This window comes from Miniopterus schreibersii (assembly GCF_964146895.1).
Source record: "Miniopterus schreibersii genome assembly, chromosome: 19".
Taxonomy (NCBI): Eukaryota; Metazoa; Chordata; class Mammalia; order Chiroptera; family Miniopteridae; genus Miniopterus; species Miniopterus schreibersii.
The window spans coordinates 12,442,355-12,469,141 of NC_138119.1; the positions used below are offsets into that span (position 1 = coordinate 12,442,355).

Here is a 26,787-nt window from a genome sequence, read left to right on the forward strand (position 1 = left end):
GAATGGTATTCTGGGCTTCCAATTCGTTCTGGTTACCGGGACCATACCGGGTGTTTACAGGTAAAGTCCTCGATCCCCAAGTAGTCGCCAGGATTTTTAACAAAGGATTGGGGTAAGACACTGCTGAGTCCCGAGGACAGGGGTGGGAGTAGAGACATTTCTTTTAAAAATTAGGAAACCGTTTCCTGCTTTGTGCTTAAGAACTACATAAACCCAATTTTTAATATAGTATTCATCTTCACTGCATAATACAGGTGTCGTACAACGGAATGGGAATTTCAGGTGGGAAAAAAACGGAGGTTTTTTAAAAATGTAAGCTATTTTTCCAAAAATCAAAACGAACTTCCAGAAAGTAGAGAGCAAAACAATGCAAAAATAAGGAAGTTCATTTGTCTTTAGCTGGCGCTGCAAATCTCTTCCATACTTAAGTCTATATTGAATGAGAAAGGCAACAGCAAAAAAGATCCCAAACTAGATACTATCACTTGAGATAATTTACTGGTCAGTGTGAAATGGCACATTTTGATTGGTTGACAAGACTTTTGTTCTAATGGCCACTGAGAGAGCGCGAGCAGTACCTTATTTACTTGGGCTCCACCTCTATGACGCCACTATTGGAAGTCAACCAATGACAACGCAGTACTGCCTGAGACTTCATTTGCATATAGGCTCTATAAATGGCGCTCAACCAACTCGGCGGTAGTCGCAGTTGGTTCTACTCTTGGGTGGTCGTTCTCTTTGCGAAGATGCCAGATCCTGCGAAGTCTGCTCCCGCTCCCAAGAAGGGCTCCAAGAAAGCGGTTACCAAAGTGCAGAAGAAGGATGGGAAGAAGCGCAAGCGCAGCCGAAAGGAGAGTTACTCCGTTTACGTGTACAAGGTGCTGAAACAAGTTCATCCGGACACCGGGATCTCGTCCAAGGCCATGGGCATCATGAACTCCTTCGTCAACGACATCTTCGAGCGCATCGCTGGCGAGGCCTCCCGCCTGGCGCATTACAACAAGCGCTCGACCATCACGTCCCGGGAGATCCAGACGGCCGTGCGCCTGCTGCTGCCCGGCGAGCTGGCCAAGCACGCCGTTTCTGAGGGCACCAAGGCCGTCACCAAGTACACCAGCTCTAAATAAGCGCGCAAGAAGTGCTATAGAACAGCTACTTTACCCCAAAGGCTCTTTTCAGAGCCACTTCAATTACCGGAGAAGCGGCTGTAAACACTTGTTGGGAGATAGGTAAGCTTTTGGTTAGGTGGGTGGGCCCGTGGTCACGAACCCGTTCGGGCCGTAAAAAGGATTATATTCCCTTCCTTGTTAAAATTCGGAAAGTGGTATTGTTTAGTCGCGCGACTCTGTAAGAAGTGATTAGCTCTCAAGAAATTAGTTCTCGAAGCTCCTTAAGAGGTCCTCAATGGAAGCTTAAGCACAGAAGCCGCGGGATGGATATTATTCCATAAGTTTCTTGGGTGGCGAGGGTTCCTTGTACCCCTGGATGTGTTTTTAAGTAAGTACGCTAAACCCTAATTTTTCCCCAGCGTGTACAGGTAGAAAGCTTATTTTTCCACTGTTTTTTCTACTTGTTAGCTTCTAATCGTCTTTAGCCAATTTTTACCCAATAAAGCCACATGCTCTAGGTTGTTGGTCTACACATAAGTTTAGACCTAGCACCTACTTTCCTGCCCAGTAATTCAACCAGACATTTTGACCCCCACTCCATGGGACATTTAGAAATAGTAGATTCTTGTCATGAATTTCTGCATTTGTGGTTTCTGCTCCACATTTTATGTAATGTTTTTTGAACAAACAAGATCTCAGAACTACTTCAAATGCAAACATCTTTGGGTGTAAATCCCCCCCTCCCCCGTTTTTTGTTTTTTTAAACTTGGAATTCAAATTCCAGGTGACATTGACATGGGGGGGTACAAGAATAAAGAGAAATAAAGCAAGCTAAGATTTACGTTATATTCAGGAAGAAGATACAGATATTATTACTCTAGGAGTTGTTTAGGAAAGCATAGGTTTAAATAACTATATATAACATGTATAGGCATAAAAAGCACTAAAAGAGGGATATTCCAAGTTCCCCAAAGCAGCAGTCCTGTAAGGAGTGATCATAAATTGTTGGCACTTAACTTAGACGCACATATGCATATACTCACATGAATGTGCCTACAAAGATTTTTAAAAATCAAGTCAGTGGTACTTATGTTAACATATATACACCTCGGAGTGTCAGCTCAAGTCGACTAAAACTTGATATAGAGGATTTGAAGAGTATGGTTAACAAGATTAATAACTATATTTAAAATAGAAAAAGTACACTATTTTGAAATTCACATGGAATACTGGTAGAACCTGACCATGTGTGAAATGACAAATGGGAAGTTCAACAAATGTTGAAAAAGCTGAAACCATGCAAGACATTTACTAATCATAATGCAATGAAATAACTGAAAATGCTCTCCATGATCTATACTATTAGGGAAAAGCATATAGGTTAAAGAGGACATTAAAATAAAATTACTTTTTAGAAATGGAGCACTATGTATTATAAACCTGCATGAAGAGATCAGGAAAATCAGAGCTTTAAAATGAGAAAATAGATTAAAAATAATGAATTAAGCTTTTAACTTAAAAGCCAATAAAGGAACAACAAAACCTGAGGAAAGTAGAAAAAATAAATTAGGAAAGAAGCAGAAAGCAATAGAAGAGATCATACTTTCCCATTCCCCTAAAATAGAATTAAGCAATTAACCCAAAATCTGTTTCTTTAAAAAATTAAAGCGTTTATCCTTTGGCAAATTTAGTACTGAAAGAGAAACATTACACAAATAATAGCAGCATTAGATATAGAAGACATTGAGATTGGTATGTATATTTTGATATATTTGCAAATATAGGCAAAATATTTAAGATACAAATGACCAAATTTGCCTTAAGAAAAGTAGACTATATGAATAAAACATAGATATAGGAGAAACTAAAAAGACAGGCAAATATCTATACCCTTAAGCCCAGCCAGAGCAGCTCAGTTGGTTGGAGCATCCTCCCAAAAGATTGCTGGTTTGATACCTGGTCAGGGCACGTACCTGGGTTGCACGTTTGATCCAGAAGGGGTGCCTACGGAAGGCAACCAATCAATGTTTCTCTCTCTCTCTAAGTATGTCCTCGGGTGAGGATTAAAAATTTTTCAAAAAGCACCAGGCCCAGACAGTTTTACCTTGAGGGGAGAGACAATATCTATATTACATAAATTGATCAAGATAATGATGACAAAGATATTATGGACACAATATACAAACCTTTTGTAAATGCCTGTTTCTTCTCTTCAAGGGCTTTATTCTGCCTCTCCAGAAGTGGGCCTCAAAGTCACAGCCAAACTCCAGATGATAGCTGTTTCAACGCTTCTTCAAAATTACCTTCTCAAAGAGCACATTTGGGAAATGTATTTCTCCAGAATGTGTAAGCCAGTTATTTCTAGTGTTTTTTAGAGATTTTATACCTCCATTAATTCACATAACATGTTTGAAAATCCCTCCCTTTAACATGTGCTCCCTCTTCACAATTTCTTTTCTTCCTCTCTAAGGGTTAAGGAGTATCACGTGCTTAGTATTATGGAGATGAAAGGGGAAGGCATGAAGATGAGCTTTTTACCCTTTGGGGATTTTGAACCCATATTTAGAAACAAAGCAAGAAATGAGGAATAAAGGAAGTACAGCAATTTTATTGGCTCCCATTTTACTGCTAGTGTGCATTAACAAAGAAGTCTGTACCTAAAAAAGACAACCTTACAGAGACCCAGATTTTCAACTTCCAGAGGTGTTTTTTTTTAACATCCTGCCAAGCCTAATACACAGTTCTCTTAGGGTCTTTTAGTTCTTATACTATTATAACTAGGAGGCTGATAATAATCACTTCTTAAGCTTCTAACAATACCATTTACAGTAATGGTATTGAAGAACCTGGAAATCAACAAAAAGAACAAAACTTGTAGAAAGAAAATTATATAACACTTGTGTAATATTAACAATGATATGAATAAATGGAGTTATATCATGTTCATGAATTAGAAAAGTCAGTATTATGATACCCCCTCCCTCTAAAGAGCTAGACTTAAGACAATCCCACTCCTAATCCAAGTCTTAAGAGAATTTGACATAGTTGATCACTCTTTCTTGAGACACTTCTGTTTTTCCTGCCTCATCAGCAATTCCTTGTCCACATTCTTTGCTGCTAACTCTTCTACACAACCTTCAAGATTTGGCACGTCCCAGGATTCAGCCGTAGACCTTTCTTCTGTTTTCTATCTGTACTTTCTATTTACATTCTCTTCTATTTTGTCTATGGTGCTGAATACCACATACACAGGATAGGGCAAAAATAGGTTTACAGTTCTTATAGAAAATAATAATAGAAGTATAAACTGCTTCATGTATTCACAACTGTAAATCTACTTTTGCCCCACCCTGTGTATGATTCTCAAATTTTTCTCAGCTGAGTCAATGGAATCAGTTTATTGACCCACTCTCCTCACAACCCATTGCCTGTTCTCTATAACTGTCTACACTGCAGTGTGGTGCTTAGGTCTGGAAGCCCTAGGCATTACAGGGTGGACCCAAGAGCCTCTAAAATGAAGCCTCGGTAGGTCCAACAGACCCTGGGTATTGTCCCTGCTAAATCTAAAGGCGAAGAAAAGAACTACTCACCTCCCTCCCCCCAAACCCATCCACCCACCCTCCTCCCTACAGCCTTTTTCTCAGTCCTAGAAACCCTTGTCATCCGGGATAAAATGGGCCTTGGAGCCCTGAGGGTGAAGTCCCGTGGTTCCCCATTGCATTTCAGAGCAGCCCCTGAAGAGTCTGGAGGCTCCCTGCACACAAGCCTGCTGCTTCTGCCGGCCCGGGGTCCCTTCCTTGCTCTGATGGTGGAAGAACCAGCAGGAACGTGGTCTATACTTGACAGGACCGCCATCTCGCACTCTCCACCTGCTGCCGCGGCCTCTTTCTTGGGGCACTGCGGGAGGGCCAGGATCCTCCGGCTGGAGCCCTTTCGCTTCCCGTAGTCGCCCAGGCCGGGCTTCCGCGGCGTCGGGGCGGAGCGCTCACCCCACGTGCTCTAGGCCTTCCAGCAGCCCCTGCGCTAGGCGGCGGCAGAGGCTGCAACCTCTACAGGCGGCCGCGGGGTGGCGCTGCCGCCGGGTCCGTGAGCAGTCGGGTTGTCCCTCCCACCCGGGCCTGGCTGAGGCCATTGCCTTTGGCTCCCTGCGAAGCTTCCTTCCGCTCCTGACCCGGCCCACTTGGGAGCCCGCTTCTCACACCTGCCGGCCCCGAGTAAACAAGTACGGCGAGATTTGGGGGCGGCTCACGAGTTGGGTGTTCTTTTCCGTACGGGGGGGCGGGGATCGGACAAGCACTACCCCTTGCTTTCCTCTGCTCGCACTGCTGATGCTGCCAACGCACTCTAGAACTGATTTCTTGCCACTACCCGCTCTGAGGAAACAAAATTTTCTCACGGGATTTTGGGGGAGGCTGCGGAAAGGGTGCCCCTGTTAGTTTCGCGCAACTGGGTCACGCGCAGCGGCCACCTTGGCGAGCTCAGGTCGCAATGTGCATACGTGACCACAGGGTGGCGCCAGCGGCCTTCCGCGGGCCGCGCTGGGAGCTCACCGTCTCTGCTGGTTGGAGAGCTACCGCAATGAGCTTCAGCAATGTCTGTCCATCTCCAATGTCTGTTCATCTCCGAGCCGGGTTCACCGCTAGTTAAATGTGGAGCTAAAAATATGTATTAATAACTTTGTTAAGTAGCCGATTTACAGTAGAATCTACTAACACATCCCAGTTGGGAATAGAGAAATGATCGGTGGGTGATGGCAAGCTGATTTGAAACCAAGTAAAAACAATACTACAACTACAGTAAAAACACTCAAAAACATTCAAACTCACGGAAGGCTAAATGGCATGTTATTAAACATGAATGGGTTACCAGGAAGATCAAGAAAGAAATCAAAAACTTCCTGGAAACAAATGAAAATGGACACACAACAACCCCACATCTGTGGGACACCTCGAAAGCAGTCCTGAGAGGGAAGTTCACAGCACTGCAGGCCTAACTCAAAAAGCAAGAAAAATTTTTAGTAAACTAACCCTACAACCTAAAGAATTAGAAAGGTCCCCTGTGAGGCCACCTGGACCAGGCTTTTGTTTGCTGGGAGTTTTTTTTTTAACTGCTTCGATTTCATCAGTTATTATTGGTCTATTCAGGTTTTGTGATTCTTCCTGATTCAGTTTTACATGATCTCACTCATATGTGGAATCTAATAAACAAAATAGACTGAGGAACAAAATAGATCCAGAGACAGAAGCATGGAAGAGACTGATGAATCTCAGTGGGAAGTCGGGGGTGGGTGGGGAGAGAGTAATCAAAGAACTTATATGCTTATATGCATAACCCATGGACACAGAAAATAGTGTGGTGAAGGCCTGGGGGGGTGGCGGATGTGGGGTGGAGGGGGTCAATGGGGGGGTATCTAATACTTTCAACAATAAAGATAAATTTTTTAAAAAAACATGAATATTGTATGGGTTTACAATATCTAGTACTTAAGTTTTTGGTAAAATTAATGAAACAATTTCTCCTAAATTATTTGAGAAAATATAAAACACCAAATTACCTTCAATGTATTCCTTTTACTTGAAGATGTACCCTAGCTTATTCTGATACAGCCGAATTCACAGACGAATAGATCAGGTGTAGAGCAGTGCGTAAGTTTGTTGCCTAGATAAGGTTTGGTAATCAATATTTCTTACTTATACTCTGCCTTTCTCTCATAGGACTCTCCCTCGGGAGCCATATAAAGAAGAGGCAAAATCTTTAAGTGAAAGTTGTCATAAATTCTGCCCTTCCGCTACAATGTACCATGATTCAGAACATCTCAACATGAGTCAACATGTCCATTTCTAACACATAGGTTTTCGCCTAACACCCATGACTATAAGATAAAGAAAGATACAAAAACTTATTTCTGGTTTATAGTGCCTTTGTCTTTGGTACACTCACATTTTTTTTATATCCAGGGCAATGTATTATGATTTGGGATGGGTGAGAGATATGCATTTCTTTTATAAACTGAAAGAAGGGTATGTGGGAAGGAGTAGGTGGAAAAGGAGAACCTGATGGTCTTGTGATAGATGATTATTTATAATCAGTACTATCACAAAGTCAGTTGTCATGACATTCCAGCTGTTACTAACAAAATATTTAGAGCTACATTTTAAGAAACACAAATAATCATCAATTAGAAGGCTTTGATACGGTTGCTAAGGACAGCAAGTTTAGTCAAAGGTCACATCACGAAACTTCAAAATGAAATGAAATTCCAGACGCAGAGATGGAGTTTTTTCATATCTACACCTATACTTTCAGATGCTCCAGGTCCTATTCAAAGCTGGCAGCTTTCAGTATTACCTGGTATGGGCCAAAGAAGGATCCTTAGACGTGGAATATTCTGCTTACAGAATCTAAACAGACCCACCAAGTGTGCTTTCTTTTAGGTAGAAGGTTCAGGACACAAAAATACAGTTCTGAGGTAAGGTCTTGACTACTGGACTTAAAACTTAGGGATGTGGCATCCCCTGACTCTTTCAGAGTTTATCTCCCGCCTTCTGGAGCACCACTCCTCCAATGTGTCGGCCACATCTTGTTCATCTGGCCTAATTAACATAATGTCACCAATGTAATGGATTAATATGAAGTTCTGCAGGATGACAAAGGTGAGAATGAGTTAGCTCTGGGGCCAGACTGTATATTGTATGTTGTACATTCCATATGAATATAAATGTGTTTGTGATTCAGGTAGAAAACGCAAATCACTGGTCAAATACCTAATTTTCTCTAGTAAAGCTACCACACCTGGCATGGCAGCTTAGGACTGTGGCTACTACTTAGTTGAGCTTGCAATCATCTCCAGAATCCATCTAAGCTTCTGCAGGGACCAGGCTGCTTAACTGAATAGAGACATTATGGGGACCACTTCCATCCTTTAGATTTGTACCATCCAGTATGGTAGCCACTAGCCATAGGTGGCTATTTAAATTCAAATAAAATTAAAAATTCAGCTCCTCAGTCATACTAGCCATATTTCAAGTGCTCAATAACCACATGTGGCTTGTATGTTTCCAGTACTGGATGGGATAAAAATAAAGAGGAGTGAACACTTAAATATATAGGGACAAGTGCCAGGGAGAGGGTACCCTGCCCCTGTAGGAAAATTTGAGGCCTGGGCATCTATCTGGAGAAACTATGAGGTAGTGCCAGGCCTTGATCAGACCCAGCACTAAGACTTGGGAACAGGCAGGTGTCAATTTGGGAGACCTCCAAGAACGTATTCCTGGCACAGTTATATGCCAGGAATAAGGGTAGACAAGTGCAAATTGTTCAATTAAATTAATTTAATCAAATCAATTAAGCAATAAAATATATATGAGGGGGAAAAACACCTGTGACAAAGATTACAAGCGTAGGAAAATTGAGAGCATAAAAGGAAAGTGGGGGAGGAGGAAGCACTTCATGGTGCTTTAGCTTCACCCCAGGTCATTAGTGCTCTGTCTATATCCATGTATCCCCCTGATCTTCTGTCCTAGTGGGCCCTTTCCCTAGAATTCTCCGCCTTGTGAGGGTGGCAGAGCTCTCTCCTCTGAGTGTGTGTCACTTCCTGCTTTAATTCCCAGTTCCTCAGGCTAGAGACTTCTCTAGACAGACCTGTCCCTCTACACAGCGTCTTTGGGCATCTTTTCCTATGGGACTCATTCCCTGCAATTCTCATTTCTCTGGTCCACAAGACAAAACATTCTGTGCAATTAAGGAAACTTCTTTTATATATGACCATGTCCTTTAATAAAAATGTTGGAGTTGTTGGACTTCTATTGAGATGATAATGATTGTACTTTTTTCTGAAGGTGAGGGGGAGAGGGCATTCCCATTGTCCACAGATCAGGAAAGCAATGGGCTCAGGTGCTCTTCCATCTACTTCAAGTCCCAAGTTCCTTGAAGGTACGTCCAGGTGGTGGGTATTAAAGGTGAGCCCTACCAAGTGGAGCCAGACCAGAGGCTAGGCAGGGATGTGTCCTTGTTTGGCAAAAAAACTACATTTTTTTAAACCAAATAATCTAGAATTATGTTGCTACGTTTGTTAATACCCTTTTGGGGTTTTTCTAAGCTTTAGTAAAGTCATATTCATATATTTGTTTTATCTCAGCTGTGTTGTGGAGTAGCAAGGAAACATTTTGTCTCCAACATAGAGCCCAAGTGGGAGAGCAGTGTATCTTTTAATTTTATTATTGATTTGAGAGAGAGAGGAAGGGAGAGGGGAAAGAGTGAGAGAAACATCAAGGTAAGATCCATGGCCTCCGTACACACCCTACCCGGAGACTGAGCCCACAAGCTAGGTATGTGCCCTTACTGGGAATAGAACCAGTCACCTTCCGGTGGCATAGGATGCCTCTCCAACCACCTGAGCCACACTGGCCAGGGTGAGAGCAGTGTATCTTTTTTTTTTTTTGGCAAGAGAACATTTATTTGGTAAAATTACAGAGGTGGAAGAAGTAATTTCTAGAAGAAATGGGCTTAGGAAACAAGTTCTAGAGGCAAAGCAAGGTGAGGAAGCTAATGCTAACATGCCTGGGGCATGAAGGGGCGGAGAGAAGGGAAAGGCAAAGGCAAAGAAAAAGCGAGGGCAACTCCCAGGAGGGAGAGCCTGGATCCTCCATCCTAATGGTTTTAAGCATGGAGACCTTAGGGGAGGTCCCAGGGAAAGATCTCGTCGTAATGCAGCAGCTTTCCAGGTGCGTCCTTTCAGGGTCGTGGTCTCCGCTGACTGGTCGGCACCAGGGTGGGGGTCATTATCCACTGCAGCTGGTTCTGAGATCAGCCGAGGCTGGTTTTGCTGCTGTTCTGGGCCTGGAGCTGAAACACAACTGAGGCCTACATGTTCTCTTGAGGGAGGAAAGGTCAGGGGCTCCAAACCGCATGACCAACAATATGCTAGAGGAAGGTAGGCCGCCCTGGGGATGAGGTCCCACCCTACAATTGTCCTTTGCTAGGAATCCAGGGCTTTCCACCCTGGTGACCTTTTGTACCTGGTCCGTTGTCCTTGTTCTGCTCCTGTCTAACTGCCTATCACATCCCCCCTCCAGGATCTTGGCTCTGAATTCTTTCAGAGAAAAGGGGCACAGGGTCTCTTCCATAACTGCTTCCTGCTGAAAGGGGGTAACATATATCTTCAGAGCCAAGAGAGCAGTGTATCTTGAAGCTAGTTAGTACTCATCCAGAAAATCAGACCTGTCGAGTAAATCTGGAGATAAGAACCGGGGCTTACAAATACTTCTGACAGACTGAAAACGAGAGCTCACATCTCTGTCACTGCCCCTCCCCACCTGAAGCTTCTCCTTCGGGTCCCAAGCTTGGAGATCTGGATTTAACTTATTAGGAAAAGCGGCAGGCACCCCTGCTTTCCCATAGGGCAGGGAACAAGGACAGGCAAGGAAGAGCCCTGGTCATCTCTGCACTCAGGTTATGAGAAAGCCTCAAATGGAAAGGCAAAAACAACACCCCCATTTCTCACCGTGAGTTACCCCCTTGTCTCTGTAAGATACACGGGCGCATTCCCTGCCGGGGTATATGTGCTAAAGGGGAAAAGCTGTGAAGCAGCCATCCCGAGGACCACAGATGCGAGCTCTCATTTTCAGTCTCTCGGAAGGATTTGTAAGCATGTTTCCTTCATTTCGGTCAATACTATTCCTGACTGTCTCCCACATATCCTCCCTCTGTTCTCTCATTCTATCTCTTGTACATATGCACACACTTACCTTTTCACCTGTCCCCAGAAATATCGCTCAAAATACCTAATAGGTTAATTAAGTTAGACTTCTAGTCTTTTTTTGGTCTTTTTTTAAATATATCTTTATTGATTTCAGAGAGAGGAAAGAGAGGGAGAGAGGGAAGTAGAAACATCATCGAGCCCACAGCCTGGGCATGTGCCCTGACCGGGAATCGAACCCCGATCGCCTGGATCCTAGGTCGATGCTCAACTGCTGAGCCACACCCGGCCGGGCAACTTCTAGTCTTTAAGGGTAGCTTTAGAGGAGGTCTCACATCATCCCTGATTATAAAGTTTCCAAGTTTATCTCCATTGAAGTCAGCTCATTTATTTGCTTTAGTTAAAAGTTAGTCTGATGCCATGGGACTCACAGTTCTACTGTCTTTCAACTTTTGGAGCTTCCTGCCCCGTTGGTCACACAGAGAGGAAGCGGTAGGGACTGTCTTGATTTATGGGCACCCACTGAGCTGCAGCTGCTGCCCCCCTCCTGGGGCTTCTGGAGTGCCCTTTCTTGCAGCTGTTCTTGTTCCTGCCATTTCGGTTCTTCTAAATGTCTATTTTCTTGAAGAAGTTACCTTCTTCCCATGACCAGAGTCCAAAGGAATTTCTAAAATCCACTTTTTATTTCTTTGCAGTTTCTTATGTATTATCACACACAAAACAGTGTTCACCAAAAATATTATTCCCGTTGCCAGATGGAACAGAACATGAGGCCAGACAGAAGTTGATGACTGGGGGCCTGTAAAAGAAAATGACAAAGAGAAGAAATGCTATTCAGAAACCAGAGAGATCTGAGTTATGTTTGTAAGAGAAGGTTGCCTGAGACCTGCTATGCCTGTCCCCTGTGAAGACACCAGTAATGTCAGGGGACAGAAAGGAGCTGGAGGAGGCTCCAGCTGGGCTACAAGGGGTACAGACAAGGGGAAGGCTCTTCATAAGACCTTGACTGCCAGAGCCCTGTCAGCGGACTTGCTCCCTAATTTCAGAGACAACCGCTATTTCTATGTAATGCTTGAAATAAATTTGGATTGAAGATAAACTTTTTTCCCCCACAGAGTTTGTGTTCTGGAGCTCACAAACCCTTCACCTCAGCCAGATATAGACATTTGGGCAGGTATTTATGTGCAGTCCACAAAGTCCCCATCTCCTCAATCCACCATGTGAGCCCCTTGAAGTAAGAACTGCAGCCCAGTGTCTTTATATCCCGATACCTATGACAATATTGTTGATTAGATTGTTGGTGAGAGAAGGGGGAGAGAGAGGAAGAAAGAGAAAAGGGAGGGAGAGAGAGAATAGAAAATACAGGAGAAAAAAGAAGGAAGGACAAAAGGAAGGAAATAGAGGAAAGGAAAATAAATGAAAAAGAAAACAGAAAATTTAATGATGTTTATAAGGAGAATAGTAAAGTTTTGAATCAAGGGTGAAAAGGCCTGTTTATCGGTTTTTTCCTTTCCAGGCCATGAAATCCCCTGGGACAGACCTCAGTCCCACAGGAGACAAGGGAGCATCTTTTGTACCAGTCAGCTCCAATCATTCTCACTCACCAAGCACTTGAAGCTCCAACTCAGGGCTGTGCCTGATGATGTTTCCATCTTCTGTGGCAGCCTCACACCAGTAGAGCCCGGAATCTTCTCTTTTAGCAGTTAGTATCTGGTAGTCAGAGGACGTGTTCCGGCTCAGCAGGGTCTTATTTGCCACGTAGAAGGAGAAGTAGAGCTGCACAGGAGGGCTGTGTGGGAGCACCCTTGTTTCACAGCTCAGGGTGACCGGGTTCCCCTCTAGGAGGGGGGATGAAGGGGATGCTCTCAGCACTGGAACTGGAAATAGCTCTAAAGAAAACATTGACAGTTACCTGATTCAGAGTCAAGGTTCTTTTTGCAGAAGATATACCCCCTCCTCCTCTGGGAACCTGTCCCTAGAGAGTGCATCCATAAAACGTAATTTTTCCCACTTCCAGCAGAGAGGCATTCTTGGGGTTTCCTCATAGATACAGTTACCAGCTTGCTCACACCCTACTGGGAGAGTACTTTACACAGCCCATGCTTCCCTTTGGTATGGGGAACCAGGAGTGGACACACCCACACACTAGCCAGTTCAGTGTCTCATTACTTGTGTTTCTGCCCCAAAAGATAATCTGAGACAATAATTTCTTTCCATAGGAATTAACTTTTTCAGACAGAAAAAAAGTGCTGGTGGTTATGAGTACTGAGATCAGAGGCCATTAAAGAGTCACAATAAAAGCCACATGCAACTGGAACAGAGGAAGCTGCTTAGTTAGCAGAGGTTCAAAAAGACGTGGACCCAGAGAGGCCACATTTTCCCTGAGATATAGATGGAAAGTATAAGCAAGTCCTAATGTCTTCCTGGCGTCTGTTTTTATGGAGTTTTCATGAGATTCCATGGCTTATTTTCCAATAACTCTCTCTCTACCTTGACTGAGTCTCTATTCCTTGCAACTAAAATTAAGTTGATGAAATGGATCCTCACTATGCCCTGGCCTTGACATTAGCTCCTGAGATTATTGAAGGGGCGCTGTGGTATGCTGGAAAGAGTCAAGGACTGGGACCCGGAAGACCTCAATTCTGGACCCCACCCAGCCACTGGTTATCTAGTGGCCTCCAGTAAGGCAGTTTACTTCCCTGGAGTTCAGTTTCTTCATTTGCAAATTAAAGCAATGATTTATGATGGTTTCACTGGTCCTTAAACTATAGCTCTGGGACTATTCAGATACAATACCTTTTACAGTGATAGATACTCTTGCTGACTCGAAGAGACGTTTTCCCTGGCCTGAGCAGTGATAGATGCCACTGTGATTCAGGTTGGTCTTCAGAATGGTGAGTTCAGAATCCCAATAAGAAAACTTAATGCCCTTGTTATTGTGGTAGAAAGCCACATTGCGCACCAGCTTATTCTTCCATCCATGGCATCTCAAGGCCAGAGGCTTCCCTTCAGTGACGACTCTGCTAGAGACCTGGAGTAGTAGCAAATCTAGAAAATGTGAACCCAAAATGTATGCATACAGTGGCAGAGGTACAAAGAAGCCAAAGCTTGCTTTTTCTTCTTGAACATTCTAACCTAGAGCTCTGCTGAATCTGAGGCCTAGCTCCCATTCCTGAAATATAGTTTAGCTTTGCTGGGAAGAAGAGTAATCTCTACCAGCAGCCCTGTACACCGCCCTTCTTATCTTCCCTTTCCAGATCTTAGACATTGGTTGGAAAAAAACAGTTTATCATACGTGGTAGGCAGTATTCTAAGATGACCTCAATAAATCACACCCTTGTACAATCCCTTTGAGTGTGGGTTGGAAACTATAACTTGCTTCTAGCACCAGAATATGACAAAGGTTATGGGATGTCACTCCCATGATGATGTTACATTATATAGGACTCTGTCTCAGCTGTCTGGACTGAGAGACTCTTCCAGCAGTTTTTCCAACCACAAGAAACTGAATTCTGACAATTAATAGACTTAATTTCATGGACCTTAGAGAAAATTCACATACTTCCCAAACACACATGCCACAGTTATACAAACTGAGCACATACCAGACTACAAAGCAATTTTTAACAAATACCAGGGAACTGATATCATATTTAACACAAATTCTGACCAAAATGCCATAAAAGTAGAAATAAATAACAAAAAACCACCCTCTGAAAACACTTCTAAATAAGTCATGAGTAAAAGAAAGAGAGAAAGAAAGTTATAAATGAAATTTAAAATATTTAGCCTTAAAAGATAACAAGAGTATTACATATCAAAAACTGAGGGATACAGCTTTTAGCACACATTAATTTTCTACTCAAAAACCTTTCTCCCCATGTTTATCACTTTGGAGTAGGATGGGGACACTCATTTTAAACTACATGATTATGACTCAGGTCCATGAACCAGTTGTTTTCTCTTGGAAATCCTTAGCTAAAACACATTTCCTCCAAAGGCAGTCTAGTCCACATAAATCTAATTCTGCCTTCAGCATGGATTCACTTTTTCATTATCAATTACACAAAAGTTTTAACTTAATGCTTTTGAATAACTAAATAACCCATCTGAGTGATTTGTCCTGAATAATGAAACATTTGTTCCTAGAGAGTATTGCAGTATCCATCTCTTGACAAGTAGAAACCTTACAAGTGTAAGTGGATGGTAGGGTTTTATCTGCTTCTATTCATCAAAGTTTCAAATGCTTACAGTAAAAAAATAAAATAAAATGCTTAAAGTCTAGCAGTAATTCCATGTCCAGGATATTATCTTACAGATACACTATGAAATGTGCCCCAGATGATATGTATAAAGACATCTACTGCAGCATTGCTTGTAAAAGCAAATAATAGAAACACACTAAAAGCTTAGGGAGGAATGGTTAAATCAATTCTAGCACAGCAGTATGGCAACATTTGAAAAGATGAGGTGGATCTCTATTAATATAAACAGACCTTCACAGCATTTTAAGTGATAAAAGTAAGGTGTAGGATAGTAAATAGAGTATCCTCTATAATACTAGTATCCTTTAAAGTAAGTAATTTTAAACTTAAGTTTGGGTTTTTTTGTTTGTTTGTTTATTTGTTTGTTTAATATCTCCTTATTGACTTCAGAGAGAGGAAGGGGGAGAGACAAAGCTAGAAACATCAATGATGAGAGTCATTGACCAGCTGCCTCCTGCACACCCCCTGCTGGGGATCAAGCCTGCAACCTGGGCATGTGTCCTGACAGGGAATCGAACCTCGATCTCCTGGGTCCTAGGTCGATGCTCAACCGCTGAGGCACACCCGGCCGGGCTATGTTATTAAGTTTTGTTTCTGTGGAAGCTGACTGAGGGACTAGGAGTTTGGGCTGGGAGGGAGACTTTACTGTTCATCATTGCACATTTTTCCAAATTAGTATTATCTATTATGGGCAGGTATAACTTTTTTTTAAGAAAACTAGATAATTTTGAATAATGACAAAAGCTTAGGGTCTGAGTTTTACTCTAGATACCCTACTCACACCTGTCCCAGTAGGGGTGCTTTGGGGGCACAGTTTAAGGACTCTAATGTGATCTTTTGATTATTTTGACTTTATCACACCTGCTTGGCACATAGAGCTGAGACTCATACTCAGATAAATCAACACTATCACACACACACACACACCTGACATCCAGAAAGGAGAAAACACAAAGGAAGACTTTGTGATTTCCAGCCCTCCTGCTCCATGCCATACTTACCACTGTGGACTTCCAGCTGTACTGGGTCACTTGGAATTGAGAGGCCTCTTTGACACTTGTATTCGCCAATGTCATTGGCACTGGCAGCAGTGATGTTGTAGCTCGCTGTCGAGGTCTGAATGGCTGTGCCATTGAGAAACCACTGTGTAGAGTTGTCCCAAGGCAGGTGGGGTCCCTCACACCATAAGGTTACACTTTCCATTGTGAATACACTGACCCATGGAGGCTGCAAGGTGATCACTGACTTTGCAAGGTTTGCTTGGGGGAAACAAAAACAAGTGGAGTAAAAGGAAAGGCTCTGAACAACTGGTGAAGTTTTGTGGATAGCACAAGGAAAACACTGTACATTTTAGATTAGATTGAAAAACAGGCAAGTGAGAACCTGCAAGAGCTACCTATTAAGAATGTCCAGACCCGACTGCAGAGAGCTCTGTTCATGTTATTAAATCTGGGTGTTGCAGATTTCGGGTTCCTGAGAATTAAATGACCAATTTAGTTCTCACTGTTGGTAAACAATGAAGCAGGGTTTTAAACTGGTGCCACTAGATTAAAGCCGATTTGCCATATCTCTGAGGGTTCATCTCAAGCCTTAATTAGCATCTGTATCGGAAATCAAGGTTCAAACTTCTCACTTGGAAGCCTCCATTGCCTGCTAACTTCAGCTTTCTTGTAAAAGTGACTAGTTTGAGGGATATAAGCAAACCCAGAATTACTTCTATATGTTTGCAATTCTGGCCCTTTCCTGCTATCTAGGCATTTAGTCCAGAGGTCAGAGCTCATTTAGAAAATCTTAGAGAGAGACCTTAAAAACCAGGATTTTATCAAAATCATACTCTACATATAAGAGGACTTCATATAACTTATAAATCTTTCTCCTTTCTATCTTCTCCCCCATACTCTCTTCTTTAGGAAAATGAAACCTATCTTTTGGGAACAGGGATGTGCCAGAGGAAGAGAAGTTGAGTTAGACATTACTCACATATTTGCCCATCAGCTGGAACTGCAAGAGACCAACAACAGAGACGTCATCAGTTCATCGGTGGAAAACGACAAGTAAGAAAGAATTAGGGAGACAGAATTAATATAGACTCTAAGGGCCCAGCCTAGGTCTCTAGTTTTTCTTTACCTCCTTTCCCATTGGTACTGAACAGCCTACAGGGGTTACTGATGGGGCTTTATTTTGACATGATGCTTCCAGGCTTAATGTTACCTCAGAGTCGCTCTTCCCATCTTTTGATATAATAAACACCAATAAACCACGAAAGCACAGATACAGTCATCTCCCTATTCATGAGTTCTAGCTAGGATACTAAAGTTAAAAAGATCCTGAGTTTCCTGAACCAGTGCCTGCACCCTTCTAGTTACCCCCTCTAAGCCCAACTTACCCCAAAGGAGCAGAGCTGTTAAGAGCCACATGTTATCTCCAGCGCCACAGGAGCAGTGAACTCTGTAACGTGCAAGACATTGAAGAGATTCTGCTGAGGGATCTGGAGCCCAGATTAGAAAAGAGGAAGGAAATTGTCTCTTCTGACCATTTTCATATGTTTGTTTTCTGGGAAATGCATCCAGAATTTTTGAAGCAGGCTCTCTCTTTTCTCCCCTAGTTAGAAACTCTGGGTTTGGGGCTTATCTAAGAATTCAAGGGAGGGGCTAATGTTTTATTGACATTCTATTCTGATTATGTTCTCCCTCTACTAATTATGTTACTTGGGGCTAGAATATGGCAAATCCCCATTTTTAAAATTGGTTCAAAGCCTGGCTAATCCCTCCAAAACTTGATCAATTGAAAACAGATTATTCTGCATCAGCCTCTATGGGATATGTGAGGAGTTACTCATCTCTAAGAGCTCCTCTAATACAAACTAGCCTCTGTTCCTCTGGCAATGCATGCAAGATCAATTTCCCACTTTTGTTTAAAAAACAAAAAGCCATCTTCCTGAAAGACATTGTGAATTTGGGGTGTTTATCTCGGCTAAGCCCAAGGAAATTAAGTATTTAATGTAAATGCTGAAGAGAAGAAAAAATAGCTGATATATGTAAGTGGAAATATCTGTAAGAAGGGAGTTTCAGAGTATAGATGGGAAGCTCTATGGCACAAAAGTGAGTTGGTTCCTGAGACAGAGTTGTTAAAACATAAAGAAATTTTTTAGGGATTTTGTTAAGAGAGAAAGAAAGTGAAACAGAAACCAGGATGAGTTCAGTGAGAGTAAAAGGGACTTAGGTAGCAATCTCACTGAGAGAATTAAAAATGACAACAAATAACGTTGTAGATTGAATTGATAGCCCTAATTTCTCACCCCACTTTGAATCTACACTATGTGCACAGCCTCACATAGGCTCAGGGTACTTCGTTTATTTCTCACATGAAAACTGCAGGACAGCCTGGGCGGCGGATGGCTCGGCCAGCTCTGCCTCACACGTAGCTGGCTAGCCAGTGTTCTTCTCATGACAACTGTGGAAGCACAAGGAGTGCAAGATAATGTGTAAGGCTTCCTAAGGTCTAGGTTGGACTCTGCAAAATGCTGTTTCCACCCATATTTTATTAGCCAATGAAAGTCACATGGATGAACCAAAGCCTAGGGTCAGGGAAGGTGTGTACCTTCCGCCTCTCAGGAGGCTGTGCACATAGCGTAGATTCAAGATAGTGTAGAGATGTTGGGGCCATCAATTCAATCTACAACATTATTTGTTGTCATTTTTAATTTTCTCAGTGAGATTGCTACCTAAGTCCCTTTTACTCTCACTGAACTCATCCTGGTTTCTGTTTCACTTTCTTTCTCTCTTAACAAAATCCCTAAAAAATTTCTTTATGTTTTAACAACTCTGTCTCAGGAACCAACTCACTTTTGTGCCATAGAGCTTCCCATCTATACTCTGAAACTCCCTTCTTACAGATATTTCCACTTACATATATCAGCTATTTTTTCTTCTCTTCAGCATTTACATTAAATACTTAATTTCCTTGGGCTTAGCCAAGATAAACACCCCAAATTCACAATGTCTTTCAGGAAGATGGCTTTTTGTTTTTTAAACAAAAGTGGGAAATTGATCTTGCATGCATTGCCAGAGGAACAGAGGCTAGTTTGTATTAGAGGAGCTCTTAGAGATGAGTAACTCCTCACATATCCCATAGAGGCTGATGCAGAATAATCTGTTTTCAATTGATCAAGTTTTGGAGGGATTAGCCAGGCTTTGAACCAATTTTAAAAATGGGGATTTGCCATATTCTAGCCCCAAGTAACATAATTAGTAGAGGGAGAACATAATCAGAATAGAATGTCAATAAAACATTAGCCCCTCCCTTGAATTCTTAGATTTTCATAAGCCTCAAACCCAGAGTTTCTAACTAGGGGAGAAAAGAGAGAGCCTGCTTCAAAAATTCTGGATGCATTTCAAAAATTCTGGATGCATTTCCCAGAAAACTAAACATGATGAAAATGGTCAGAAGAGACAATTTCCTTCCTCTTTTCTAACCTAGGCTCCAGATCCCTCAGCAGAATCTCTTCAATGTCTTGCATGTTACAGAGTTCACTGCTCCTGCGGCGTTGGAGATAACATGTGACTCCTAACAGCTCTGCTCCTTTGGGGTAAGTTGGGCTTAGAGAGGGTAACTAGAAGGGTGCAGGCACTGGCTCAGGAAACTCAGGATCTTTTTAACTTTAGTATCCTAGCTAGAACTCATGAATAGGGAGATGACTATATCTGTGCTTTTGTGGTTTATTGGTGTTTTATTATATCAAAGGTCTTAAATCTATCTGTAAATAATATCAATGTGGTATGAGGCAGGTATCCAATTTCTTTTTTAACTTACATATAGCCAATTGTCCCAGCACCATTAAAAAGCTTAAATCATTCCTAACATGAACTGTCAATTCTATCATAAACTAAGTTTTCTTATGTATGTGGTTCTCTTCCTAGTGTCTATGCTGTTTCACTTGCAATTTTCTTATCCTTGTGCCAATACCATACTGTCTTAATACTACAGCATGTTGACCCTAGAGAAAGAATATACCTGTCAAAAAGGACTTGTTAACTGGGCCCAAATTTATAATCAGAGGCTAGCATTGTTTGCAGAGGTCCTCTTCAGGGAAAAGACAAAGACTGGACTGCCAAGCCTGATGCACTTTCTGCAGTCTGAGCAGAACTTTATCAAAGAGTCCCTGAAATCATAATTTAAACAACGGGCTGAGACCTTCCCAGTCCAATCAGAGCTGCACATCTATATCCTTATTTGCACCGTTAGTGACCAATCAGAGTAGCTCCATAAGAACCACTCAGGACACCTGATTCTGACTAATCAGGGCAGTGTTGTTTGAACCAATCAAATTATGGAAATTTGGATCCATTATTTGCATAAAAATGGAGCAATCTGGGACTAGGGTGGGCACTTTATATAACTGAGCCTCCTTGTTGTCTAAGGGGAGGTACTAAGTTTCCACCAGAGGCTACTGCCTCCTGGGTTTGCAAACTATTTACCTGAATAAAGTCTCTGCTTTTACTGCACCCTAAGTTGGGAAGTCCTGTTGGCATTGAGTTGGTGGCAGTGACCTTTTGTTGACAGGCTTTATAGGACATCTTAACATATGATAGTTGCATGTCTCCCTAACTTATCCTTCAATATTCTGAGGAATTGATAAATAACGGTGGCGATATTTTCTTGTAATAACCAATGACAAGAGGCATATGGAGCGCTGGTAAGGAAATGCTGCTGTAAGTAAAATGGACAGTTTGAAGAGCATTTTACAATGCAATACCAGTTCAGCTGGAAGCTTCCACTCCTGATTCAGCTAATGCTCCTGCCTACAGTTCCTCCAGCACAGTCCAGACAATAGGTAACCTTCACTCTGTGATCAAGGTTCGTGGGAATCAGACCAATTTTTCTGAACTTTGAAAAGCTCTCAGCTCACAGAACTACTAGGGGTGGGTAGCTGCGGATTGATGGACTCAGCAATACTTTGTCATGGGAGAAAGTTATTTGAATGAAAATCTTATGCTTCTGGAAATCATAAGCAGCACATAGTGGTCTTAATCCTTGAAAATGTCTGCACAACGACTTTGTTTTTTAGGGTTGTATCCAATCCACATGGGTAAGGCTGACTCTTACGAGGAGTGTACGCATTTCTTGCCACCACAACTTAGTTTCTCTTCCCCCACACTGCCTCTAGGTTAATTCTTAGGAGGAAGTGAAACAAAACTTACTGGAAAGGCAGAGTACAGGAACTTGAGTAGATTCACCCAGCTAAGCAAGGCTGGATCAAGTCAGCAGTTTACCAACAGAAGCAGCGCCCACAGCAGGAGCCCCGGGGGAGGTCCCTGCGGCCGGGGGACACCGGAGAGGCGCTGAGACGAAGGCGCCTGCGCGGAAAGAGCGCCACGGAGCGGGCCGGGGGCGAAGCGGTTCCTACGGTTTCTGGGTCCGTTCGAGGCGCCTGTCGTTGGTGAAGAGCCGGAGCCCCGACCCCCGGCCCCGCAGGAAGGGCCCGCGCGGGCGGGTCCGCAGCCTGGGAGCGGCGGCGAGGGGCGCCTGGGGCTCAGACACGTTATTCGTAACCCCGCAATGACAGGCGCGGTTTAATTTGAAAAGCATAAGGAAAGTGTCCAAGAGATACTCTTCCAAACAAACGAGGATTTTTGGACTCCCAGGACCTGTTTTCGGTGATGGTGGAGAGAGTTGGGGAAGAAAGAAGAACTGCAAAGGTTTGGTTTGGTTTTGGCTTTTTAAGAATAACAAAGGCGTCCCTGGGTGGGCTCGAACCACCAACCTTTCGGTTAACAGCCGAACGCGCTAACCGATTGCGCCACAGAGACTCACGGGAACCGGGCCCTCAAGGCGGCACAGAGCAGGCTCCCAGGCACCGCTAGGTGGAGCCACCCCTGTTGCTGGGCAGACGGCCCTGAAAACGCCCAAACCTCGGAAAATGTGAGCGCTGGAGGCCACGCTGCGGGTTGGTGGCCCGGCGTTGCTCCACTTCCGCCTCAGATGCCAGCGCCCCAGGGACGCCAGGGGGGCCGGAGCCGGAGCTGGAACCCGATTGGGGGGGGGGGGGGGGGTTTGAAAGGCCAGTGGGCTCCCGCGACGGTTCTTTTGCCTCTGCATGAAAATGCTGAAAGTGAAGTTTAGTTTTCTGAAACAGGGACAACAGAATGGATGTGATTCCCAGTGGCCCAGAGTTGAATGCAGCTGCGAGAGACTCCCCAGCCCAGCCCTTCATTAATTAAAGGGCTTCATTAAATTAGAGTGCTTGGTTACATTAGAGCGCTTGGATAGATTATAGCTCTTGATTATCTTAAAGGGCGTGGTTAGCTTAAAGCGCTTGGTTAGATTAAAGCATTTGATTAATTAAAGTGGTTTTTTTTAATCCGAACCCAAGGGTATTTTTTCCATTGCTTTTCAGAGAAAGTGGAAGGGGGGGAGAGACAGAGAAAAACATTGATGAGAGACACATCAATTGGTTGCCTTCCATAGGAAGGCCACAAGCGTGCAACCCAGGTGTGTGCCCTTGACCAGAATAGAACCCTTCAGTCCATAGGACTATGCTTGAACCACTGAGCCAAACCAGCTGGGGCTCCATTCTTTTAAAACTCGTTCCACCGCAGTAAGTTTAGGACGTGGGTTCCCAGACAATCCTCAGAGAAGAATCCCACCAAGATGAGCCGTAGCAGGGCCTAAAGCAGAGGAGACCCTCCCAGAGAGACCGTGCCTCAGGTTCCTGAGCTCTCAGGGAGAGAGAGAAAAGCAGACAGCACAGACAGGGCAGGGGCAGGTCTCAGGGGGCCGGCAGGGACCAAGGGAGGACTTGGGTCGGTGAGTCACAAGTAGCCCTGAGCTGGAGTAACACCCACATCTATCATCATTTTTTATTAGTAAAACCAGACCCAACCCGTCTTTCCTCCAGGAAGACTTCCCTAATTGACAGTCACCCAAGTTCCACTCAGGCTCTTCCCCATAACAGGCCGGATTGTTGGCTGTGCCCTTGCCCCCGACTCTGACTCGGCCTGCCCAAGACCCACCTCACAGTCAACCCTCCCAGCCTGGCCCTGACACCCGCCTCCCCAGCCAGTTACCAGCAGCATCTTCCCACCCTGTCCTGGCCCCTTCCCAGGCGCTCTGCCTTTGTGCACTGATTCTTTGGGGCTCTCCAGAGACAAGAGACCTTCGAAGCCAGGGCTCGTGTCCAGTGTGCCTCTGCCCTCCCGTCCTGTCCCATCATGTAGGTGTAGTGAATGAGTGATGAAACATCACATGTCCGAGGGTCAGCTCCCCAAGAGAGAGGGCTCCTCTCTCGCAGAAGGCTGAGAGCAGGGGCTGTCTCTCCTCTCAGGTGCTCCTGGAGGCAGGGGCTCTGTCTCTCACCCAAAATAGATGATCCCCTATTGGGGGGATCCAAACCTCCCACCCCCAGACCCATTGCTGATGCTCTAACATGAACAGAGAGACACCAGAAGCTGCTGTGAAGTTGCTTTATTATCTTCCCTCCCAGGCGTCCTTCCTGCAGGCGTGCACATGTGTGTGCGCACACATCGGGCACACACAGCCACCCGTGGCTGGTCACATGGCTCCTCGGGCAGGCCCAGTGGGCCTGTACCCCCCTAGTAGAGGCTCCGCTGGGCACAGTAGTGGGCGCACAGCTGCCGGTGGTACTGCAGGTGATAGTCCCTCAGCAGCCGGCCCAGGATGTACAGGAACTCGTCGAAGCAGATCTGGCTGTCCTTGTCCTTGTCTGCTGCCCGGAAGAGCTCGGCAATGAAGTATGGCTCCTTCCGGCCCTGAGGAGGGGGCAGAGGGTCAGCCAGCCTCCCGCTGGGGAAGAGACGGGCAGGGAAACAGCGTGGCCCTGCCTGCCAGGGGCTCGCAGGAAACAGCTCCTCACCCACTCAGTCGCCAGGACACCGTGTGCAGCAGGATCAGGCAAAAGAGGCAGAGGGTTGCCAGGCACCTGGGCCACATGGGGCACATGATGGAGACGGCACTGCTTGCTGGCTGGCCACAGTGGGTGAGCAGCGCTGAGCGCCTGGCCCTCTGCTGGTGACTTTTTAAGTCTGTCCTCCCAGCTGAGCTATAAGTTCCCCCACAGGGACAGCCCAGACCAGGGGCTTCATCCAGGGAGTTGCCCAAGGCAGAACCCACCAGTCCCTCATGTCTGCATCTCTAGCACCATTACAGGGTTGGCACCCAGTGGTGTCATATTTCTGCATGAGATGCCATTTGCCCAGGAACTGTTCATGACAGTTGGCCTGTGTCCTAAGGAAAGTGCAGAATGAGGGACAGGCCAATGCCATGGGCCCTGGAACTGTCCCGATGTCCAAGAGCAGGTGGCCCTGAGGGCGGAGGAGAGGAAAGGAGCATTTGAGGTGGAAGAGTCAGCAGGGAGGAAGCCAGGAGTCTGAGTGCATCCAGGAGACAGGATGGGTGAAGATGAGATGGCAGCCTGGGGCAGGGGCAGTGAAGCAGGTTTCAGCAGGATTGGGCTGGGGGTGGGGAATCCAGTGTGCAGCCCTCAGAAAGCCCCAGGGGAGGGAAGTTGTTGCATCTGTAAGCAGCTGTGGGCCTAGAAGGCAGCTCCCATCCCTGGGGGCAGATTGGCACCCTCTGTCTCCCCACCACCCACCACCAGCTACATATAATCTGTCTCCACAAAGCAGTCTGACCTGAGAATGTGAAGGCCTCTTTCTTGAGAAGGCTCTCCCAGGCTTCCCTCACTCAGCCTACCTGGCCCATGCTGCCATCTGCCTGCCCTGTGCCCAGGTGTCTGCCCCTGTGGGCCCCATACCCAGGTGAGTGGCAGGGCCTGGCAGTCCTTACACAGCCCAGTAATATGGAAGGGAAAAGGTTTCCCTAGAAACAGGGGACTAATGCCAGTCCCCCTCTGTGACCCTCGTGGCTGCCCTCCAATAAACTCAGGACAAGATTCTTGTGGATGAAAAGGAGCCACATACTAAACCTGAAAAGCTCAGGGCAGGCCTGCATGGTGGCCTTGCAAGCTCAGAGACCTAAAATAACCGCAAAGGGTGGTCTGAAATTAAAATTTTTTAAACATAAGTAGTTTATGGTTGGTAGCCACATCCGGAGGCAGTATTTTTCCATAACAAAGGTTAATTTTCACCCTAACTAAGCCTGTCAGTTGTCTTTTGCACCTAAGATAACATACCTGATTAACACAAGCCTTTGCAAAACAAAGTAATTTCCCCTTTTTCCTGGCCCTCAATGCACCAGGGCAGAGACCAGGAATCCTCTCGTTGTTATCTTGTTAACTGTTCCTGTACTCACCTATGTAAAAGAAGTATGTTCTATCTTTTTACTTTTTATCCAATCCCAGAGGTTCCTCCCCAACACACACACACTTTGCTTTCTCCAGCCTCCCTAATTTATCACCAGTGAATTTCACATAACCCACTTGTGTCTTCTCCTTTGATTGTAATCTATAAAGCAGGGTGCAAAACTGCCGTTCTCTGGAGCATTATTTCAATCCATTGAAATTTTGCTTCCCAGCAATTGTCCACAGTTTGGCTCAAATAAACTCACAAAAATTCTTCACAGGTTTGAATGTTTCTGACATTAACACTCTCTCCTCTGATGTTCCCCAAAGGTCGGCAAGGGGGGAGACATGCAGGGCCCCTAGGGGTGCTTTTCCTGGCATGCAGCAGCCTTGAGTCAGGGTAACTGTAGTCCCCTGGAGATGACTGTCCAGAGACCCCCGGGGCATGGCACGGAGGGCAGACACTCAGGTTGGCCTTGCAGTCCCCAGGGAGACTGGTAATCGCATGGCTGGGCCTGATGGCAGAGAAGATTTGCAGGCCTGAGCAGGGTGTCTGAGCAGCCTAGATTCAGGGCTGGGCCCCCAGGCTGGTCTGAGACAGCCTGGGGACAAGAGGGGAGGAGAAGCTCCATTTCTTACTTGCCCATGCCTACTCCCTCCTGGCTTCCCTTTAGCCCAACTGTCTTCCCCAAGCATGGGGGTGGGAGTAGGAGAAGGCTTGTGCCCCAGGAGAAGGGGTTGGATTCGAAGGCAGGTTGGGGCAGGGGCAGTGACCAAAAGGCCTATGGGCAGAGGGAAGGCTTAGGACCTGTTCTTGCGGGAAGCAAAACAAGCAGAGCAACAGACAGTTTGGGATTAGGATGGAGTTTCAGGGATTAGCGATGCTTGGGCTGCAGCGGGGCCAGGCAGGGAGTTTCAGGAGACAAAGCCAGCCAATGGCCTCCCTCTGGCCGCTGATCCTGCCCTCAGCACTCCCTCCCCTAAGTTCAAATGCTCCTGGGAGATGGCTCCCTGTCCCCAAATCCTCTCTTCAAACCCTACAGCCAACCCTCTACTCCATCCCCATCTGACCCAGGCCCCACGCACCAGGCTGTCCATGAAGCGGGGCACATTGTCCATGAGCAGGGCCTTCAGCTCCTCCAGGGACAGGGTCTCCACGTCCCCCTCCCGGGCTGCGTACTGGTGGTAGCTGTGGATGATTTGGAAGAGGGATTCCTCTACTGGCGTGTCCGTCATGGCAGCTGGGCCCCTCTGACGGCAGAGGGACAGGGCCGACTCTAGAGATGTGGAGGCGGAGCAGCTGAGGACAGTGCAGAATCTGGGGAGAGAGCAGCACCTCCTCTGGGCCAGCCCCCAGCAGGTGCCCTTCCTCCTGGCATCTTCTGCCCCTTCCTGCCTACCTTGTCCTAGGGCCCCTCCCTGCCCATCCTCTGTGCCTCCAATTATGGCAGGCAGTGT

At 45.2% G+C, this 26,787-nt stretch overlaps 3 protein-coding genes across 7 annotated transcripts; 1 reads left to right on the forward strand and 2 right to left on the reverse strand.

The window, feature by feature from the left end:
* The first annotated feature begins 707 nt into the window (after window positions 1-707).
* On the forward strand, window positions 708-7,011 carry LOC308549425 (histone H2B type 2-F). 4 transcript variants are annotated; one of them, XM_081121976.1, is made up of 4 exons: window positions 708-1,229; window positions 3,327-3,455; window positions 4,836-5,331; window positions 6,824-7,011. In XM_081121976.1, the coding sequence occupies exon 1, from the start codon at window positions 747-749 to the stop codon at window positions 1,125-1,127; it is 381 nt and encodes a 126-aa protein (XP_080978102.1). In that variant the 5' UTR covers window positions 708-746; the 3' UTR covers window positions 1,128-1,229; window positions 3,327-3,455; window positions 4,836-5,331; window positions 6,824-7,011. The 4 variants fall into 4 exon arrangements, with proteins under 4 accessions (XP_080978102.1, XP_080978099.1, XP_080978101.1 ...); XM_081121973.1 differs by having other exon boundaries at window positions 4,836-7,010; XM_081121975.1 differs by lacking the exon at window positions 4,836-5,331 and having other exon boundaries at window positions 6,824-7,010.
* A 3,929-nt stretch (window positions 7,012-10,940) lies between these two features.
* On the reverse strand, window positions 10,941-21,445 carry FCGR1A (Fc gamma receptor Ia). 2 transcript variants are annotated; one of them, XM_081121073.1, is made up of 6 exons: window positions 21,272-21,445; window positions 17,052-17,072; window positions 16,073-16,330; window positions 13,603-13,854; window positions 12,411-12,695; window positions 10,941-11,605 (listed from the first exon to the last, which is right to left on the reverse strand). In XM_081121073.1, exons 3-6 carry the CDS (start codon window positions 16,272-16,274, stop codon window positions 11,421-11,423), a joined length of 924 nt encoding a protein of 307 aa, XP_080977199.1. In that variant the 5' UTR covers window positions 16,275-16,330; window positions 17,052-17,072; window positions 21,272-21,445; the 3' UTR covers window positions 10,941-11,420. The 2 variants fall into 2 exon arrangements, with proteins under 2 accessions (XP_080977199.1, XP_080977198.1); XM_081121072.1 differs by lacking the exon at window positions 21,272-21,445 and adding an exon at window positions 17,458-17,534.
* A 2,170-nt stretch (window positions 21,446-23,615) lies between these two features.
* Window positions 23,616-26,565, reverse strand: LOC308549032 (protein S100-A15A; the record flags this gene model as incomplete). Its single annotated transcript, XM_081121264.1, has 2 exons — window positions 23,616-23,839; window positions 26,416-26,565. The coding sequence occupies 2 exons, from the start codon at window positions 26,563-26,565 to the stop codon at window positions 23,663-23,665; spliced, it is 327 nt and encodes a 108-aa protein (XP_080977390.1). The 3' UTR covers window positions 23,616-23,662.
* Window positions 26,566-26,787: the final 222 nt, after the last annotated feature.

What these genes read in the sequence shown, in the direction of transcription:
- LOC308549425 (XM_081121976.1), top strand. Translation starts at nt 747, where the DNA reads ATGCCAGATCCTGCGAAGTCTGCTCCCGCTCCCAAGAAGGGCTCCAAG.
- FCGR1A (XM_081121072.1), bottom strand. Translation starts at nt 17,488, where the DNA reads ATGTGGCTCTTAACAGCTCTGCTCCTTTGGG. An exon ending in AACAGCTCTGCTCCTTTGGG is followed by an intron (nt 17,073 to 17,457) that starts GTAAGTTGGGCT and finishes GGTCTCTTGCAG; the next exon opens with TTCCAGCTGATGGGCAAATA. An exon ending in TCCAGCTGATGGGCAAATAT is followed by an intron (nt 16,331 to 17,051) that starts GTGAGTAATGTC and finishes GTTTCCCCCAAG; the next exon opens with CAAACCTTGCAAAGTCAGTG.